At 38.9% G+C, this 21,620-nt stretch overlaps 2 protein-coding genes across 2 annotated transcripts in view; one reads left to right on the top strand and one right to left on the bottom strand.

The window, feature by feature from the left end:
* Positions 1 to 5,248: 5,248 nt before the first annotated feature.
* On the top strand, positions 5,249 to 7,048 carry LOC135694379 (cholinesterase-like). Its single transcript, XM_065213085.2, has one exon. It carries the CDS (start codon positions 5,313 to 5,315, stop codon positions 7,002 to 7,004), a length of 1,692 nt encoding a protein of 563 aa, XP_065069157.2. The 5' UTR covers positions 5,249 to 5,312; the 3' UTR covers positions 7,005 to 7,048.
* Positions 7,049 to 8,658: 1,610 nt separating this feature from the next.
* Positions 8,659 to 21,620, bottom strand: part of LOC135694378 (uncharacterized) — a 34,872-nt gene continuing 21,910 nt past the window's right edge. The window contains exons 5-9 of the mRNA XM_065213084.2: positions 14,729 to 21,465; positions 13,583 to 13,843; positions 12,529 to 12,717; positions 10,653 to 10,903; positions 8,659 to 10,129 (exon numbers count right to left, since the gene is read on the bottom strand). Coding sequence (XP_065069156.2) covers positions 9,994 to 10,129; positions 10,653 to 10,903; positions 12,529 to 12,717; positions 13,583 to 13,843; positions 14,729 to 21,465 — 7,574 coding nt within the window. The 3' untranslated portion in view covers positions 8,659 to 9,993. The remainder of the gene's footprint in view (positions 10,130 to 10,652; positions 10,904 to 12,528; positions 12,718 to 13,582; positions 13,844 to 14,728; positions 21,466 to 21,620) is intronic.

Genomic DNA, 21,620 nt, shown 5'->3' with positions numbered 1-21,620 from the left:
GATGTACATTTAAAATTTGTATATAATATATATTTATGATGTTCTTGTTGTGGAAAGACAATGAATTGTTTTAAATTCTGTTACATTTGCTGTTTTACCAACACCTGAAAATACTAAAATTGTATGATGTGTATTGACCTAACTGGTATTTTTGGCCATGTTTAAGGCACATCACGCAGCAGTTTAGATAGAAAGGTGAATGCACAAAATAAATAACAGAAAAGCTCTGAGCCCCTAAGGTACTTGGTGTTGAAGTCAAACATTTGGGTGGATATTGCATTGAAAATTTCTACACTAAACACAGTATTTGATTGTTAAATAATATCATTGTATAAATAGAACTAAGATTCCTTTCTTTAAATGGCTGTTTTTTAAGTGAGTGACATAAAATGTTTTTCATGAGTTTTTCTCCCTGAGAAGGGGTGATACACACATCTAATATACCCTTATTTTAGCTCATCCTCTTTGTTCTTGACAATTTGTGGTTCTGTGCCATTAAACTTGCCATTAAATCATTATTAAGAGGACATTTCAAATCTTTGCTGCTGTTTTTCCATCACAAAAGCCATGTAGGAAACAAAACATGCCAACACAACAAAAACTTGATGAGTGTTTCTCAAAATTTTTCCAGAGATCTCTTTTCTTGTTCACTAAATAAGTAAAATGCCAAATTGTCAATGAAATCCAGACCTGGCTGTTATTCTTAATATTTATCCTTAAATTTCTCAACCTTTGAGCCACAACATTTTCTGTTTCCTAATCCTAAAACTTAATATAAGGAAAAATACATCTTTAAGTGGAAAACTTCGATTCTGAGACTATAGTAAAATGTGACTGATTTTTTTTGGGCGTGGTCATATAGGCGTGGTCGAAACTTTGCGAATGTCAGATTTCTTTCTGCATCCGCCCCTGAAGACGCGTCATCCCTGCTGAAATTAAAACTAAACATGGTTGACTTAAGAGCGAACTACAAAGGAAAGTACTCTGATTCTCTTTGCAGAAGATGTGGGGCCCATGAGGAATATATTGAACACTTATGGGATTGCCCAAGTTTTTATCAAAAACCCAAGATGGAAAAAACATGTTTAGCTACAAATAATTCAAAAATTCTTCAAAGTATCAACAACACCCTTCAAAAATTTCTTACCAATGGATGAAATAGAAATAAAAAGATTGGCTAAAATTATAGCACCAGCTTGTGATACCCAGTAGTTGGGTAACTGCTCCGAAATGGAGATTTAGCTTCAATTATTATTATTATTATTATTATTACAATACGTTAATGCAATCAGAATATTTTAGCATTGTTAATATTTCAATTTAAGCTATTACAAAGCAAATTCAGCTGCAAAACTATTTGTTTTATGAAAGTTCTAAAATAAGCTTTTGTGGTCACCTAGTTTATTCAACCTTATCGAACTCTTCTGTTCTTCAACTGGACCCGCTTCTTGATAACACATATGTCTGCTGGGAAAAGTATCCTTGGAGCATTGTGCTTCGCAGTTTCAGAGGCGGGGGGGGGGCACAAAACTAAGCCTGGGGGCTAAGAATCAAGTTTAGTGACATAGGAGAACCCACCACGGTTGGGTCCGACGCGAAAGAAATTTTTTGAAATTAAGCTTTCCAGAATGGCTAAAAATGCATCTCCCAGACTAAAATTGTCTCTGTTTTTGTCAAATATCTTGGGATTAATCTTCTTCTGTGATGTTCCTGAAAATTCTCTTCTGGATCAACGGAACCTGAACTGCAGAACTTTTTAATATCTTTGAATATTTTTAAAAAATTACATGAAGGACAATTTTTCGTCTGAAAATTTAAAAAAGATTATCTACTACCCGTCAAAATCTCAATTTTACCGACGAAAACACAAATGTCTACTCTTGGGGGAGAGGGGGGGAGTGAAAAACATGGGCGGATAGATGAAAACGTAGAGAAAATGCTTGAAGAAATCACAAAAGTTGATATGGATGCAGAGGAATTTAAAATGAAAAAAGTTGACCTACAGAAAAAAGTTGACAATCGAACATTAACACAGCAGGCGGTCTAGGGGGCCTCCTTTATGGTCAAGGGCGGAGCCATGATGGAAGCCCAGACCCCCTCCCACCCCCGGAACCAAAGCAACTAGGTCTAATTTTAAAGGCAAAAATCCTAAAGTTCACAATGTCGATTATTTCAACCACTATAAATAAAAGGAATAATTTCACCTTTTTTCAAGAAAGTCATCTTAATTTTTGGTCTAGAATATTATTTTCATGTCTTGTAAGAGTTTACTTTTTAACTGCAATTTGTCCAGCTAAGCAAGCATTGCATTGTGTGTGAGATCGATCAAGTTCGGTTCGGTCCTGGGTTTACTGTGTAAAGAAAGGTAAATGTATTGTCTGTAAGGAGGAAAATAAAAGATTGTGGTAAACATGATTGCCTTATTTCAATGACTAAAGACTAAAACGAAATTCTGAAAATCTGACGGTCTTCCGTGCGACCTGTGCGACACCCTGAATCCGCCCCTGGGGAAAAAGGCCCTTCATGATTTTAAACTTTAGGCTCATTTTGTGCCATGCAGCTTTCGTCGTAATGTGACCAGGATAAAAATGAGAGAAACCAATTTTATCAGATGAAGCGCTTGTAAAAATGAGGATTCAATGAAGATCGGCAAGGACATGCTCCATCGTCTTTTTACTAATTACAAGAATAAATTAGATACCATTTTCACATAGATAAACCGGTAGGAGACAATAAATACTTCAAACCTAGATCCACAAACAAAACAGCGTCATCAAATTTTTTGCCACAACGGAGGGTAGTAGGGTAAGAGGACAACTTTTCTGAAGTGGTGCACTAAGCTAACGTCATAGGCATTTATCTGCTTTCAGCCAGCAGACTGTTGATTATGAATAGATACGTACAAATGAGTGTCCAGTGTTTTAGGTCATGGGCTCCGACACATGTTGGAAAGTGGGGGAGGGGGGTTTCAAGTGAACATTTGGCCACTACAACAAAATATTTTGAGAAAGGCTCTATTTTTTGCAAATAGTGGGGGCCATGGCCCCCCGGCCCCCTGCACCGGAGGCCCTGTTCAGCTTGCAGCCTTCTGCTTGCAGCCAGGGGCGTTGTGGCTCCTAGAAAAGGGCTGGGAGGAAATGATCATAAGGGGGTCCGCTCTTTTGTTTGACATCTCGAACCACAAACCACAGGTCGCCAAAATGATACCTATCCGCAAACCATGCACCAGAATTCAAAAATTACAATCATTAAAGGTTCATCTACTTATTTTTTGTCTGGGTGTATCCCCTTTTCTCTAAACACAGCTTATTTAGATATGCAAAAACTGTGAAACAAATCCAATGACGTATTGCACACTTGATACAAGCGCAAACGCGATCGAGCACTTCCATGCACTGCGAGCGAAGCGGGCAGAAAATTTTTTCGGTCCACGCCCTTGAAAATAAATAGCTTGAAACGCCTTTCCGAACGTTTTTTAAAGTCGTTTACCACATTCTACAATTTTTTTGGCATACTTTGTTGCGTTTCGTTAAAATTTAGTTCTCGATGCAGTTTGCCCCTCCTTGTCCACTTCTTGGCGGCCCTGTTCATATTCAACTCATCTCTTTCGCAGAAACCTGTTTGTATATGTTGACCTTCTCTAATTATGAATTGTGAACTTAGACTACATGCAAGTGAGGCATTTTCTCACCAAGGATTTTGTTCATATTAAATATTTTGCTGGGTTTTACAAACTCACTTGAAAGGGGCCCACTTGAAGATTTCCCGGTGTCCCGCCTAGCCACAACGCCCCTGTTTGCAGCTTCTTCTTCACCGAAAGGTTTCGGAGGCCCTGTGGCAAAACCGAACAACGAGGCCTCCTACGAGCGGAGCGATGAGAAAATTTTTGCGGCCACGCCCTTCAGATTAGCTTAAAAAGCAGTTCAGAACCCTGCTTCATTTTCTTGCAGTCGTTTAAAATAGTTAACTGTTTTTAGACATATATTTGCTACGTCTAACTAATTCCATTCTTAAATTCTAATTCATTACTTTATGAGGCACCTTAAACCTCGGACGAGGCCCTGGGGCAATCTACACAAGGCACAATTTTACCTACCCAACGAAGCAACTACCTAGGTTGATCCTTTTTTTGAATTTAAGACGCGTAAGTCCCTGATCTACCTAAACAGTTTCTTCCACGGAGGCCAAAAATAGCATTTAGGGCCATTTTGATTATAGTTGTGAATCTAAGTCACATAACCGTGTTATGATTAGCATTTATACTAATTTTTATGTAATTGATTTCATTTTCAAAAAGTTAAAGAGACAATCAATTTGTGTTCTAAAAAGTCTGGGAACAAGCATTCTAAAAATAGCATTTTGGGGCATTTTAAAGATGCGTGTCGAACCAAATTCTTTTAGTGTGCTATAATTTATATCTAAATCAAGTTGTTTGCTATTGATTTTATTTTAAGCGGAGTTGTAGAGATAAGCGTATTAGAGGTCTGGGAACGAGTACATGATCTAAAAATAGCATTTGGGGCCTTATGACGATGGGTGTGAATCAAAATCACATTATGATTAGTACCGTGTTATGATTAGTATCTATACCAATTTTCATGTCATTTATTTTGTTTTCAACAAAGTTATAGAGAAAATCAGTTTAGGAGTCTGGGAACAATTAAGCATTCTAAAAATAGCATTTGGGGCATTTTACAGTCTGGGTCCCGATCCCATCTTATTCAGCATATCAAACTGTGAAGTTGTGCAGATTTTCATGCTTTTATCACAATGTGCGCATTTATTCAGCTTATCTCCTACACTATGTGTCAAGTGCTTAATTGAGTCAAAATATATTAAGGAACTATTAAGGAACTTTTGGTACTACAATTTGATGATTTGAGGTCTACGAATAAGGAACTTTTGGAACTAGGCCTTGAGGTAGGTTCCTTAAAAAAAAGGTGTATATTTTTGTCCTTGTGTCTTAAGCTCTTGGCCAACAGGGCAATCATGTTGTTGGATTTTACAAAATTGCGTTGTTATCAGTTTTATCACGATTTAATAGTTTCTTATGTTTTTTTGCTTCAACTTTGTCTGACTGTCTAGTACTCGTTTCTTATAGCCAGTTTCTTATAAAAAATGAGTGTAAGCCGCTTATTTTTTAAGGCCGCCTTCTAGGACTGAAAAAATAAATGCGCCCTCCGGAGGCTTAATAGTGCTTTTACTGTTTGTCAAATATAAACAATGGGTCTAAATGCGGAAGTAAGGTAGGGCGCGCTTTGAGCAGAGCTTACATATGCTTTGAGAATGCAGACATTGTAGTTGCAGGCAGAATGGATATCGCCAAAATGTTTGCGATACCTTTTGCGATATCTCTGATCGCAAGTTTCGATGAAGCTTTTGGAACTTCGTTTGTCAACGTTTCCATTGCCGGCCTTGGTGTTGTGCAAGGAACAAAGAATCAGAATTTTGAGATCTTCAAAGGAATTCCTTTTGCCGAGGCACCGATCGGAGATTTGCGCTTCAAGCCACCAAAATCTGCAAAATGGAGCGGTTTTAGAAATGCTACTCGGTTCGGAAATATGTGTCCGCAAAGAGATTTTACATCAAAAAGACTTATTTTAAATGAAGATTGCCTTTACTTAGATATCTATCGGCCTACAAAAAGGGCTGGAAAGTTAGCTGTTATGGTATGGATTCATGGTGGGGGATTTATCTTTGGCGCTGCAAGTCAATACAGTGGACATTTATTAGCTTCTCTACACGGTGTCATTGTAGTCACGATCCAGTATCGACTTGGTGTTCTCGGCTTCTTCAACTTGCCGAATACGGACGTTAAAGGAAACTTTGGCATGTTGGATCAAATAGAAGCCTTGAGATGGGTAAAGAGACATATTGGCGACTTTGATGGGGACGCCGGAAAAGTCACTATATTTGGAGAGAGCGCTGGCAGTGCAAGTGTCTCATTGCTCACACTTTCGCCTATGATCAAAGATGAGGGCCTTTTCTCTCGAGCTATCGCCCAAAGTGGAGTTGGAAGCGGCTACTGGGCGGTACAGAAAGCTTCAAACGACAATATAGCAAGAAATTTTGGCAAGTTGCTGCAATGCAATGACGTTAAAAAATTGGTATCCTGTTTGAAAACAAAGCCTACCAGTGAAATTCTCTTAAAACAAGATCACCTTGTTAAAGAATCAACATCAATTCTCACAGCTCCAAATGTAGATGGTCAGTTCCTAAAAGAATTGCCTTCAAAACTGGTTGCAGCTAATGCCATACCCAATTCAAACGTGTCACTTATAGTTGGGTTTAATCAGAACGAGGGGACCTTTTTTTCACGTGATCCCCGTAACAGTACAGAGCAGTCTTACGAAAAAATGGTTAAATTGGTATCAAAAATATATTTTGGCCAGGAAAATAAAGTTTTGAATACAGCTCTGCTCCACGAGTATACAAAATACCACGTGAGCAATCTGGCTCTAAAATGGTTTGAAAGCCTCTCTGACTTCCATGGCGATTCCCTCTTCGTTATTGATGTCATAAACCTGGCAGACGCTTGGTTTAAATCTGGAAACACTGTTTACATGTATTTGTTTTCTCATTTGCCAGATCACTTGAAATTACCTTATTTAAAGGTAACCCATGGATTAGAAATATCGTACGTATTTGGTTTTGACAGTGTTGCACCTCAATGGTCTTATCATAAAAATTTAACAGATGTTGATCGAAATATAAGCATTCAGTGTATGGAGAAGTGGGTGTCTTTTGCAAAAAACGGATTTCCAGGTAAAGGTTGGCCTAAATACAATTCAAATACTAGACAGTACTTAAATATAAAAAATCCTTTGACTGTTGAAAGTCAACCATGGCCTAACAGGATGGCCTTCTGGAACAAAGTTGCCCCACAAATTCTTAACGGGACAGTTTCTTCTAAATGTAAAGATAACCCCAAAGCTTCGTCTCCAGCAGTTGAAGGAACTTTCGCTTTGTTGCTTGCATGCTTTTTGTTTAATAAACTTGTTTGATGATTATGATTATAAGCGTATCATACAGCGTTTATGATTGAAAATTGCTATTGGTATATGGCTAGTATGAATATCCTACCCAAGGACACAGAATAGGAATCAGGCAGAATGGGAACTCCAGCCCATCAGGTGAAGCCTGAAAATTCTAGCGCATGCGTTAACTTATACGAGGCTAAGCATGTATCTGCAGGGGAAATTTAAAAAGAATGAAAATAGAAAACGTTTTTGACACGGAATAGCCTATCATAGTAAACAAATTCATACATCGTTTTCTGAGGTATATCAAAAGATAATTTTGCGTGCCAGTTTACTTTTAATGAAATCGAGGTTAAAGGGGAATTAAGAAGTTCTACTGTTGACTCAGGCTTCAAGTTACCCTTCTGCCTTTTTCCTATTCTGTTTCAGGGGTGTACATGCTAGGGGAGTCGTCAGGGTGTCAATCAATGTGTACTTTGTCGGTTCATTTAACGATAACTAGGTTCACAGAATGAATCTTTTGTTTGAGGATTTTCTTGATTCGACTAGTTATTCTTGCAAAGCACTTAGTGGTAGTGGGATTACAATAAAAAAATGATTAATCAGATAATGCACGCTTATCAACAGATTCAGAAATCAAGCTTGCTGACTAAGATTGTATTGCTGAAATTGCTTATTATAAACATTACTTGTAACCAGATCCCTCGAAGTAGCTAGATATGGTTTTTTCGAAAAAGGAAAAATTGGATACTCTGTGTATCAACTGTGTATCAATTAAATGTATTATGTTTTGTTCATAAAATAAAGAAAATTAATCCAATGTCTTGTTTTCTGACTTCGAGCATCGTTTTCATATTATGACGCCCAGTGATTGTCAACCTGAGAACACTTGATGAATGACCCTCAAACCCATCAGCATTGACAGGATACTTTAATATTCTGTCAAATTCATGACTACTTTTGAAGGGTAAGAGGACGAGATTTCAGGTCCAGTCACAAAATGGTTTCAAAATAGTTCGCATCTGGCTCAAAAGAGGTATGAAATCTTAGCTTGAAGCTCAAGAAACTCTTCCTTCACAGCAAATTGAATTTTGTGACCAAGAACATTTAAATGTGGACAATATACTAACTACAGACAAAAAGGACATAAGAAGGCGGGGGTGGTTGGGGTGGGGTCTACATTTGCCAACTTTCAAACGGACAATTCAGGATCAAATTCTCCGGAGAATTTTCTGTGGCTTGAGGTTTGTCTAAAATTCTGAAAAGCCTAGTGGCGTCGTCAGAAATTCTCGAAAGAACAGAACTGGCGGCAGAAAACTCTTAATTGGAAGTCTTCTTTGGATGAGTCTAGTGTAACAAAGCTAGCCTCGGTTGATTGCATTGATTGGTGCAGTCGTTTGAGGGGCTCCACCGCAAGTTGGAATGTAGGGAGAGTGGGAAGGGCAAATTAAAGATGCAAAGTAATGGGGGAGCCCATGGCCATCCTGTTACACGTACTAACAACCCCCTCCCTCACGTTTGGACTCCCTGTGCATTCTACCTACGCATAAATTGCACAGAGCAAAAGTGACCTGGCCTTCTTCCACTTCAGCAAGCGCATAATCATTGATAGAAACGTTAATAAGAGAATCAAAGAATCGCCAGAGAAGCGAAACGTCCAGACAGCTACAGCAGCAAGTGGTCCCAAAATGTCATTCATTAAATAAACACAATATTCTTATTATATACAAAATTTACTGGTTATAACCTACGGAAACGCTTTGCAATACTCGGTTAAGTCATAGAAATATCACTGTAGATGTTAAACCGATACATTAAGGACAATTAAGATCTGCTCTGAGCAGAGTAAGACACTGGACGATATTTTCCATGAGGTATCCGCCATTGAATCCTGCTCACTAGCTTGCAGGGCTTTTCAATTTGCTTAAGTTGACTTTAAAGTACATCGACGGTTCATAGTGGTGTAAGTTCTTATTTAAATCAGCTACTTATGTATAACTGTCAATTCGAGTCATTTTTGAACTTCAAACTAACGTTTGCTACCGATTGTATTACCTTGAAAAAATAAGCTTCAAACGAAGGCAATATTAATGAGAGAATGGTTAGAGTCTTGCACTGAAGAGTTAGTTATCTTTATATCCTATTTTGGTTAAAAGCTGTGGACCAATGCACATCCACTTTGCATAAAATCAGGCAAAAAAATATGTCTCTTAATGTTTAGAAAATTCTTTGTGCAAATACACTGTTACGCATTATTTCTCATAAGCATATTCACAATAGAGTCATTGCTTCTCTTTCTTTATTTCTAAACCCAAGATAACTATATATTAGGTAAACTTTATTTTCATTTCATCCGAAAATTCAAGATTCAAAAAGCTTAGAAAAAAATCTTAATAATTTTTGATGAAAATTTTTCTTAGCAAATGCTCCTACACAGAACATTTCTACTTTTTGGCTCGTTCTCCATTACTGAGGGCGCACCCACCAAAGAATTTTAAATCCAATAGCAACAAATAATTGGTCCTTTAATATGAAATTTAAGCGCCACTGTTAGTGGGCAATATTTTAGCACTTGAGTACTCGAGGCAGTATTTCAAGCCGCTCAAGAAACATCTGGTTCATATTGCTATTATGCTTGGCTCAGAATGGGTTGTCAAAGTAAATATTTTTTAGATATTGGAATCAAAAACTCATTAGAAAAACCCTTGCTAAACTTGGCGGATGGCTACATCAATTGATTATTTAGTATCTACGAGCATCTTAGCATAAGAGATACATTCATGGAGTGAGGGAAATGGTAAGTTTTACCAGTTACGCTAAATATTCTATAATAGAGACAATATATACCTGTTACCTAACAAAAATACTACCTAAAGACACAAATAACATTTTATGCAAAGTAATCTCCAATTTTATTAAAGTGCTGATTCTGGAGTTAAGCTCAGCATTAAAAATTTACGATTCAATATCGAATCTATTCTAACATAATACAGGGTTCAAATTTATCAACAATTTAAATTCCAATGAGATCTCTCACTTGAGATAGAACTTCATCCTTTTTTGATGTCTTCCTGTTTAGTTTTGCTTCAAAGGATTTCAAAAGAAGGAGCCCAGGTGGAGTATTGCCCAGTCTTCCTTGACATAAATACCTGTATACAGAAAGTAATAGGCATTGATAAAAACGATTGATGAAAGGCCAGCTGTAATTTAGGAGTTCACATTTGATTGACAAATGAGGGAGTAGGAGTGTCACTCAGGGGTGCAAATATGAACATTTTGTGCGGTGGTGTGCTAAAGTTATACCAAAGATCGACAAGAACAGACCAGATTCATTAATCAGATGCTGGCAAGGAGTGATGTTCGACTGTAAGCAGGAATCAAGAACGACTGTCCTCCGTCATAATGTCGTTTCGGGCAGACACTTTCAATAACTTTCTACACCTCTACACATGTAATTAGCGCCCCTCATGTCGCTATATCTTTCATTAGAACGACAAAACATACTAACTGAATCTTTAACTGCAGATCATAGTACAGCACATGCACAAAAAGATGATGACAAGGCGCTGGATTTAGCTGCAAATCAGCAAGCCTGCTCCTTCGTCATGCTAGAATATTGATTAATATCAATATTTTGATAAATATCAGAAGTAATAGTAACGAACAACTTACTGTTTACATCCTTCCACAGTCTGCATTGTCTCTTTTAATTGCTCCCTCGTGTCATCGAATGAATCGGATTTATCAAGGTCTTCTGTTTTGAATTTAAACATATACGGGATACGATATGATCTGCTTTCATCCCATTGGTCGCTGATGGTAAGACAAGTGATCTGTGACTTATGAGGCACTTCGTTGCTTGTCATGTTGTAGGGACTTATGATAATCCCAACAAACGGAGCACCAGCTCGCGAGAACCATTCCTATAAAACCATGAATCAGTGTTATGATTACATTACAAAGCCAACTATTTCATTTCTTGGATCAGTGTTATTGGTAGCTTTTGCAAAGATGGCATACAGAAAAATATGAAAATGGCTTTGAAAAAAGCAAACATTTGAGCAAACTAAATCTTTTCGTCTGACACTCTTCAGAGTTTAAAACATCAGAACATAGATCGAAAACTCTACGCTATGAAATATATATTTACGAAACAGAGGCTGAGTGTGATATTTTTCTAAAACGCCTTAATGGCCTTCACCCAGCCCTACAGTTCACATTTGAAAAAGAAGAAAATAACTCCTTGCAATTTCTAGATCATTTGCTTAAAAAGTCTGGCACTGGATTTCTCACCAGTGTATACCTTAAACCCACATTTTCGGGGTTATACACTCGATGGAGTTCGTTTTGCAAAAATCAGCCTCATCAAAACGCTTACTTATAGGGCACTGATGATTTGTTCCGAGTCTAAACTCGACTCGGAACTTGAAAAACTAACTAAGATCTTTCTGGAGAACGGCTATCCAGAGGATGTCATTTCAGTTTACATTAAGGAGAAGAAAGCAAATTTCTCGGCTGACGTAAAATTTGGTCCCTAAAAGTGCCTGGTCTATCTGAAACTACCTGGGATCGGTAACAGTTCCTTGCGTTTTGAAAAACAGATAAAACAGGCCATGACAAATTCTTTCTTTGCCGTGAATCCACGCATTGTTTTCGGTACAAAAAAGGCCCTTCCCTCTATTCAAAAGGACTGCGTTCCTACCTCACAAAAGAGTTCCGTTATAGATGAATTTACGTGCCAGTGTGATTCTGGCTACGTAGGACGCACTATCCAAAGGTTGGAGGTTAGAATAAAACAGCCTGTTCCATCTAGTATTAGAAACAAAACCCATCCCCAAAGAGAACAGCCACTTCGGTCTTGCCAAAACCTTCGAAACGGCCTTGCCAAAAAGTTCTACCAAAACCTGCGATTCTGCTATCGGGCAGCATTTACTGGAAAACCCAGATTGTGCAAAAAACTATAATGACGAGATGTTTCGGATTATTGGTAAAGCCCGATCGTCATTCCATCTAGCAGTTTTGGAATCTATCTACATAAGCACGAAAAACCGGCTACTGTGTAGACAGAAGGAGTTCGTTTTCACCTTAGAACTCCATTGGTAACATTCCCAATAGGCAAGCGGCACTGATTGGCCAACCTCAACAGTCATGTGCTCGTGTTTCTAATTGGCCTATTTCGTTCCTCAGCTAGGTAGATGTAGTTCCTAGCATAGAGTTTTCAATCTATGTTCTTACGTTTTAAACTTCTCTGAAGAGTGTCAGACGATAAGATTTAGTTTCTTCAAATGTTTGCTTTTTTCGAAGCCATTTTCAAGTTTTGTACCACCAAAAGATTGTTTACAGACAAATACGTTTCAGTCGAATTCGATCGACTCAAAGAACCGAAATAAAATGAAGGTCCCAATTTACAATGAAACGTGTTTTTGCGCTTGAATTCATCAATGACCTACTATCATTTTGCCCTACCTTTTCTGACCACCCATATCCCGTCAATTGGGCAGGATACCGAAATTTTCATTATAACACAATTCTAAAAAAGCAGTTTTACCTGGAACGTAGACTGGGTGTCAATGTCCCTTAGAGAAGGAGTTGGTGCAAATGTAGGATGGGAATGGTACCAGCCGACTACGTCCAAACCATGTTGTGCTAGGTCACTTGATGCCTTTGCCTGGGACACAGGGTCCATTTCACACTGAAGATTTGTGCCAACATTGCTGCATGGAGACACACGCATAATCTGAAAGGTAATTCACCCAAGCATCAAAATAAGGCACACAGTTCATAACTGTTTCATTCACATTAATATAAAAAGCAAAATCTATGCAGCGACAGATATCTAGGCAATCAGGCCAACTCTCTTTTAGCAAATCTTAAGACTTTGCTAAGAGGAAAAGACCCGAACGAACCCAAAATGATGGTCAGAGCAGCTTCGTTCAAACGATGTTTGGAGCTGCTCTGTTTACTTTGAAAGGTTTTACCGCACACTGGTTAAAGGCACACGTAAATAAGTAACGGGAAAGGGGTCTCCTTTGCTTGAGGCCAATACGTCAGATAAGTAGAGAATTTAGTAAGAAAACAACCACAACGCAAGAGATGTTTAAAAACATCAATTACAAAACCAATTTTTGTCACTGTCACCGATAAAAACAAAGGATAGCTCGATACCTCTTTGCTAAGAAAATATCGATCTGTCTGGTTGATTTCAAGGGTAAAATTCCTCGTTAATTACAATTTAGATGACAAGATTGATAACAAATAGAAGCTCATTTGTTCAAAAAGGAAGAAAGTAAAATTGAATTGAGGTTGCAAAGTTAGCAAAACATAGAACGAAGATTGGAAAAATTTGAAAGCAGTTTTCCCCCTTTTCTCCTCTGTTAAAACTTCAGGCTGCTCCCGAAATATAGCGTGTCCGATACAAACACGTGTATCGACAATGTTAGACGGTGGGAAGAGCGGAATGTGTGAAAACGTTGAATAAAAATAGCATAATATACAGATGTTTCAGACTAGACACGTACTAAAGTTATAATTCTAGCAAACGTGTTTGGCCATAAAATTGAGGCAGTAAACAGAGCGAAAAGATTCTTAGACTGGGAACAAACCTCGAGCTTCCTGCTGGCATGATAGTATTTGCCACCGACTAGGCCAATGACTTCCGAAGATGAAAGATGTGAGTGAAAATCCATTACAAGTAAGGCTTTCAGGCATATGGTAACAGTGAATGGTTGCGCATTTTCTGAAGGGAAAAATCTGCATGGTACCAGCTTGTAAGGATCAGATTCTGGCAAAGATTTCTTGAGCTTATTTGCAAAACTCAAAGGTCTTGCGCGTGATTCCATCCGCTCTTCGTCGGGAGAAAGATGCTAGAGAAAAATAGAAAGTCGTTTACGGATGGCCACTGATTCCGTAGTAGAACCATTCAACAATTATTAATCTCTATTTGTTGACAGTTCATACTTAAACATTTCACTCACTAATTATAAATCATTTTTTGGAAAATAACTAAAGCTTGCTGGCAAGCAATTTTCAATCTGCAAACAATTTTTCAGTGAAAAAATATCTGAAAACGGCTGTGAAAAGGAAAGCATTTTAAAAAGCCTTTTTTAGCGTACTAACTAGGGGGTAATGGCCCCTCCAGCCCTAGTGACCGTGTTAAAAACAACAGGCTTGTTGTCTTCCTATTTATACAAACAAAAGCTTGATCTCCACCGCTGATGTCCCTATACAAAAGGCTCATTTTATAGCATACTAAAGCCTTTCCTCTGACAATCTAAGTTTGATCTTTATGTGTAGAAATCATCTACCTCCTCTTTGAGTACCTCTACTTGGAATTTGCAAACAATGAGTTTCAGGCAAATGCTTTTGTATTTCTAAAAATATTTGATTTTTTCAAAGTCATTTTCAAATTGAAAATTTGCAAATATTTCATTTAAATACGAGGTGCATTGCCCACTTTGAAGAGTTTTTTTCTACTGAGAGCTGATACCTTCTATCTACATTGAGGTAGTTTAATTCCCATTCAAGTTCAAAACCTAACATCTTTGCTTAGTGGACCTCATGCTTAACTTCACAAAACCTATGGAGATTCTCTCAGATAACTCTTACATGACTGATGGTTCCGTTGAAGAAATACATTGTACGTCAATTGCATTTTAGATAATAGAACCTCTGCACATTTAGTCATGCAAAAAAACTAGAGAAAAAGTTCTGAATGATATTGCATTGTTCAACATAGCAAATCGTCTTACCTTGATAGTAAAGCCTTCTGACTCTGTCCTGTCAATCCAATCTTGGTTGATGTCCATCTTCCAGCGTTTCCTTGGCCTAAGTCCGAGACTGAATGTCTTTGTCATGTCCCAAACACCATTCTTGCCACCTTGAGGATAAGTACCATTTATGATAGTTCTATTGTCTATATACGAGTCATCTCCAGTATCAGAATTCGTGTCTTCACCATCATCAGTATATCTTCTTTCTACGTCCGATTTTGTTAGATACTTTTGTTTGCATTTCGCCCACATATCAGAAATCAGATCCCTGAACTTCGAGTAGTTACTTGGAGACGTGTCCACACCGTTACCTTCGGTCAGAAATCTTTTAAATGCTTCTCTCTCGTCAGCCGTTATCAAATCGTTGTTGAACATGTCATCATTCAATAGTCTTTCAGCAACTGCATCATCGTCTTCAGTTTCGGGAGATGGAAAATCATACCTTGGCGAGTCAGTTAATTTTCGCTTCCTGCAAACGTTCGTTTTCCCATTTCGCTTAGGCCTTTGCACAGCACCATAGTTGATTGCACCAACCCTTTCCAAATACGCGTGTACCCTTCCGATTGAATTTATGTCACCAGTATACCAAGGCATATCGCAGCGAGCATTGTGCTTGTTTAAGTAGAACGGTTTTCTATCATACCAAGATTTCAAGATCGAGTCTCGTATTTTCACATACTTTTCTGGTGGTTTTACTTTGCTGCCAATAAAAAATTCCGGGCATCCAAGCTTTTCTTCCTCTGTAATGACACTCAAATCCAATATCCGTTCTTCTGTTGGGATCGGATAAATCTGCTCATCATTGTCGTCCTCTGAATTTGCTACGGTTGAATACTGCGAAGGTCCGTTAACTTTTAGACCGATATCGGATTCCAGAAGTGGACTAATTTCGGACACTGAATCAAAACCAGAGTCACCAATCGAGCTTTTGTCTGAAGCAGGACCGGATTCACGATCTGATATCAAATCTTTTACCGGTATTAAACCATTTCTTGGTGGCACACGGATCAGTTCCTTTTCACTCAACAAATTCTCATCATGAACTGTAGAATCCGGTTCGCATTGTCGTATTTTCGGTTTTCTGCCTCGTTTTGACCTTGGCTTTAACAAATCACCCTCATCGATGCTCAGTATATCATCAGTGGATCTTTTGGCTCCTCTGCTATAATTATCAAATGGAATTAATGCGTCTTCGATACTGCATGGTGCGACTGGCTTGCCCATTTCAAGCTCTACTTCCCTTGATATATCTTCTAATTTCTTCTGTGCAGATTTCATTCTTGCAGCTTTTGTGCCCACCAACCCATCCCTTTCAGCATCTTTGTCTTTTGAAACCGTCACACATCGCTCTTGGTTCATTCGTGCGCGACTCGGCCTCCCTCTCCTGGGCTCCTGGGCACACCCAAAATTGATTGCTCCGATTTGCTCGAGGTAATCGTGTACACGGCTAATAGCATTCACATCTCCACAATACCAGGACATAGCCATTCGTGCTGCCTGTTTGGTTAGGTACGCAGGCTTCGAGTCCAGCCAACAGTATATTATAGAATTTCGCATTTTAAGATATTTTTCAGGAGATTTATTTTTATTTCCATTAAAAAATTGCGGATTGGCTTTCTTCTCTTCTTCAGTAATCGTATTAAAGTCTAAAAATGTCTCTTCATCTGCCTGGATATGATTGGTAGTCTTCGGGAGAATACTGTCTTTCTGGGAAGGTCTTCCTCTTTTCCGCTTCTGTTCCCCAGTTGGAATTTCTGAATTCTCTGCACGTTTTGCATTAAAATACTTGCTTCTGCGCCTCTCCATTCGTTCTACCCATTTATTCTTTATCGAGCAACCAACGTTGATAGCACCACAATTTTCAAGAAACATGAAAACTCTCCCAACTGCATTGGCATCCGTTGGGTCAACCTTACTTCGGATTGAATTCTTCGTCAGGTAAGCAGGTCTGATCTTATTCCATTCCTTTATGATGAATTTTCTGATTTGAAGATACTTTTCTGGAGTCTTTGAAAGCTTTCCCATGAAAAACTCTCTACATTCCTTGCGCTCTATTGGCAAAATTTCTCCTTCCTCAAACATGATCTCATCAATTTTTATGGGTACAAATGCATCTTTTTCATAATCTTCCTCTAACCTAGACAGATCGCTTTTCCCCTCTTCAGCAGATGAAGAACCATTCTTTAACTCTTCATTGATATCCGATTCACTGTCACTTGTCTCTGACTCCTCGTCTGTGTCATCATCATCATCATCGTCATCACTCCGGCTACTGCTGCTGCTGCTGCTGTCTGTATCGGATTCAGAGCTGTCACTGTCATCCTCATCTTCTTCATCTTCGCTTGAACTTCCGCTGCTGTAGCCTTCACTGGCCTCCTTCGCATATGACACGTTTTCATGTGGAAGTTCCTTCAGTTCTTCAGAGCACGCGAAATTCTCAGTTGGCATAGCAACACTCTCGAACTGACCACTTGGCAAGTCATATTTAGTATCACAACTGTTTTGTGATTGAGCATCGGACACATCATTAGCAGAGAAATCCTCAACATCAGAGAGCAACGTTTCACGGGGATTTTCACCACTGGAATCAATTTCATCTCCGTTAATGAAGGGGTCATCGCGAAGTTGTGACTTATCAATTAAACAGGCATGAGACGGCCTATCATCATTATAAATGACCTGATCCCATTTATCCGTCTGTCTTTCGTTTTCTGGCTTAAAATCTACCTCTGTCTCCTCATCATCGTCAAAAGGCGAACCAGTGCCATTTTCGCTGAAAAACGTATCCTTTTCTTCAAATTTATCAATTCTGCGATCAACATTGCCAAAATCGGACTCGCATTGATTGGTTTCATCATTGTCCATAATAAGAAACTTTGAGGTATCGCCATACGGAGAAAGACAGTCTAGTCGTGGATCGCCTTGCACAAGCCGCTGTCTGCATTGCATCTCACAATTAATTCTTCCATTTTCACAACCTAAATCTTCCTGCTGGCAAATTTCATTCATTTCATCTCCACTTGAACATGCATCAGCCGGTGGCAAACGCAAGCAGTCTTCAATTTCATTTGTTCTTACAATACCCCCATGCAAACAGTCCCTCTTGACGAGGACATCCTTTGACATGCCTGGTAAAGTAAATTCCAAGCCACAACTGTTCATGTCAAATAAATCATTACTCAGCGACGTAACAATGGAGCTCATAATTGACGTGCTGACTCTAGGCCTTGTCTCTTCATTAAGTTCCAGATCTTCGTTATAACTAGGGACTGGATGTTCAGGAAATGGTCCCAAATCTGCCTTTCCATCAACTCTATCAGCATCTATATCAAGTCCAATAGAAGTACAATTTTCTTCGGTCTCACTATCAATTTTGGAGTCTTTTTTCAAGTTATCTTCTTTTTCAGCTACCTTATCATCGCTCGTTATTGCACATGTCTCTTTTTCACCAACATTCAAAACTAAAGAAAGGCTCTCATCTTCCAATACATCTTTCTCCACGGCTTCCAAAGATTGCTTGCTAACTAGAGTCGTTTCAAATTCATTTTCCCGTTGTTCGATTGACTCCATGTTCTCCTTCTCATTTGGCTGGCCAGATTCTACAATTGATGTTTCGTCTAATTGTGTAGTGACTTCCGTAAGTTTCACGAATTCCTCTTTGTCTTTGTTCATATCCTCTGACTCTGCTTTGGAGCTGGACAGACCTGTAGTACTTTCCTTTGCTTTATCAACCAATGTACTCAGATCAACCTGAGCTGACATCTGCAAGTCTTCTACGGACACTTGACTCAAACAGGCCTCTGGACTTTCGGCTAAACTCGACTTTGAATTCGCTAATCCCACCTTTTCAATATCATTCACTGCATTCGCCGATTCTGCTTGCACTCCCTCAGTAATTTCCCTCAAAAGTCGACTGGCAGCTCTTCTTGGTCTTAGTACTTTTCTCTTTATGTTTGCATTTCCTTCATCTCCGTTTTGTTGAGCCCTCGTTTTCTTACTTTTCCCTCCCCTTCGCTTTTTTGCATCGACACCCTTTTTACACGCTACGGCAACATCCCTATCTTTTGCATCTGACTCGTTGTTTTCAGCTTTCATTAGACTGATGTTCGTGCAACCTTTTAAAACGTCAGCAATGTGTACTTCTACATCTTTAGCAAGAATCTTTGTTTCATTCATGTTCTCATCACACGATCCAGGCTCTTTATTACCAGCATCGGTCTGCCTTTCCTCTGGTAGTTGCGTTTCGAGCTCACAAATGCTATTCTTGGTCGTCATTGTTTCTGAAACAACGCTATCAGAGCAAAGTGATTTATCCGTACAGGTCAAGTCAGACGAATCATCCACTTCCTTTACATTTTCATTGACAATTTCGTCTTTTCCATTGTCGTCTGATACGCTTACTTTAGCTGACTGGCTCCTCGTTCTTCGTTGCAAAGATGTTTGGTCTTCCAGTACATCAATTCTATTATGTGTTTTCCCTCTCTTTTTCCTGATTTTAACTTGTCTTGAAGTTGGCTGGGGCTGGGGTTCAGGTTCACATTGCAGCTGGGTTTGCATCAGGGCCTCTTCCTGGGTCACTTCAGCGGGCTCTTTCAGGGGCTCTTTCAGGGGCTCTTTCAGGGGCTCTTCCTGGGTTACTTCCTGGGGCACCGACTCTGTCTCAGTATCAACATTCGTGGCCATCGCTGAGTCTAATTTCTCAACTTCAGGGCAGACCTCGCTTTCTTCTTTGCAAACACCCTCAGAAACATCAAATTCACAACTTTGGGACTCAGCCACATCACCGATAGAATTTTCTTGCTTAGTTTCCTTTTCAATTTCACAGTCTTTTGTTTCCTCAGCCACTCCAACAACACGATCATAGCAAGTCAATTCCAATTCCTCATTTTTGACACTTTTATCGTTATCTTCAGTGCTGTCTTTTACTGCCTCGATATTACTACAAGGTGCAAACGGAGCCTCCTTTCCATCAATCCCTGATTCATTGGGAGGCCATATGTAGTTAGGAGGCGCTGTTTTGGAAGCAAGAATTTCAACTTTCTCCTTGACTTCACCATTATCTCCGAGACTTCGATACTTTATTACTCCAAAGGCTTCCTTGTCAACATAGATATCATCAACACAAAAGGTCATTTTCCCGTGCGTTTCCACGACTTCATTTTGTATCATCCAGCCTTCACTGTAAGTGTAGGTCGAAAGAGCACATACAGGTTTGTCGGTTTGTTGCTCATCTTCACAATAGGAATCAATATTCTCTAAATTAATCGATACAATGAGCTTTTCAGGTACATCAGTGGGGTTCGAAGATTTGCTATGACGCGTTGTTCGCTTCGGTAACGACTGGTATTTGCTGCACTTTCTTCCTCTGTGTGTTGTTGTCTTCTCAGTTTCTGTAATGGGCTCAAGTTCTTTCTCGCTACATTCGGACATGTAGTCTGGTTTTTCCTCTACTTTGGGGCATACATTAGTAAGCCTCTCTTTACTTAACATTGTTAGCAGTCTTGTTGATGAGCGGCAAACCCGTTTTCTATACGTCTTCTTATTCAAATTTTCTAATTTTATTGAAACAACATATTTTTCCTCTGGCTCTGAGTCAACATCGGCAGGAGACAAAGTATGTAACAAAGCATCACAGATTTTAGTGGCTTCATCTTTAGGGATTATATCACTGTCCATAGTCTCGGCTTCAATTTGATTTTCCCAAGCACTTGCCTTCGCACTATTTTCGTTAGAAATGTGACTGTCGGAACACAAAGATTCACTATCAGGCAGTTTTCTCTCGCATACTGAGTCATCATCAAGTTCTTCTTTCACGTAACTTTTTTTATCTATTTCCACTTTTTCGATTGCCTCGTGCACAATTAGTTTCTTGTCAACAACACTACCAATCATAGGGCTGCTGGCTTCAGAACAATTAAAGTGCAATTCCGAATCTTGCACCATGACATCAGCTTTACTTGTGTTTACTTCTTCTCTTGTTTGCAAGTCACAATTACTGTTGCTATTTTCACTAATTTCTTGCTTATTACTTATAATAGTTCTGATTGTCGTGATCTTTGTTTCGTCAGTAAGCAGCCCTTGTGCCGAGTATTTTGAACCACAATTTCCTCTGTCGATTTCTTCATCAGTTTTATTTATACAAATTAAATCATTCTCATCATTATTTGCTTCTGAAGTTCTTTGCGTCTCAATTTCTCGCTTAATAGCAAGTCTTGGTACAGCTTGCCGAGACTCAGTTTCGTTACGCCCAGTACCAGATATCGGCTCTGTCTCCTCCTGCCTGACGATCCGATGACAATTTCTAGTAACTTCGCTTTCATTGTCTATTTTATTGCTATCATGATGATTTAACAACGATGAGTCTTTCCGGTCACAAGCATTGCTTGCATTGTCATTTACACTACCGCAAGTAACATCGCTTTGTCGCTTGCAGCAGTCTTTGCAGTTACTTTCGATACAGTTGTTCGGCGTTGAAGGCGATAAATCATTTTCAACGGTGCCTTTCAACCGGACATGGTTAGGCAAGGTCGAAGTTATTGGTTTTAAAAAATGTTCCTGAGATTTCTGAGCGACACATCGATTTGTTAGCAGAGATGATTCATGCGATCCAGGCGGTTCTTTACTAACTTCATTTTGATTATCTTGTTTCTGAATACTTTCACTGCAGTTTGAACTAATTTTTGTCTCGACTGCCTTCAGCGTCTTACTTACTGCACCTGGAGATAAAAAGTAAAAACATGTTACGTGTTACGTACAATTGCCAAGTTTGCTTATAATTCGCGTACAATTTAATATATAAAAAGTGTGTCCGTACAAATATCATATTCTTTGAAACGATTGTAGCTTGGTCTTAATCAATAAAGGTAAAAGT

This window comes from Rhopilema esculentum, chromosome 8 (assembly GCF_057945365.1).
Source record: "Rhopilema esculentum isolate cy_ngs chromosome 8, ASM5794536v1, whole genome shotgun sequence".
Lineage (NCBI taxonomy): Eukaryota > Metazoa > Cnidaria > Scyphozoa > Rhizostomeae > Rhizostomatidae > Rhopilema > Rhopilema esculentum.
This window is presented reverse-complemented; position numbering and strand designations above follow the sequence as displayed.

What these genes read in the sequence shown, in the direction of transcription:
- LOC135694379 (XM_065213085.2), top strand. Translation starts at nt 5,313, where the DNA reads ATGGATATCGCCAAAATGTTTGCGATACCTTTTGCGATATCTCTGATC.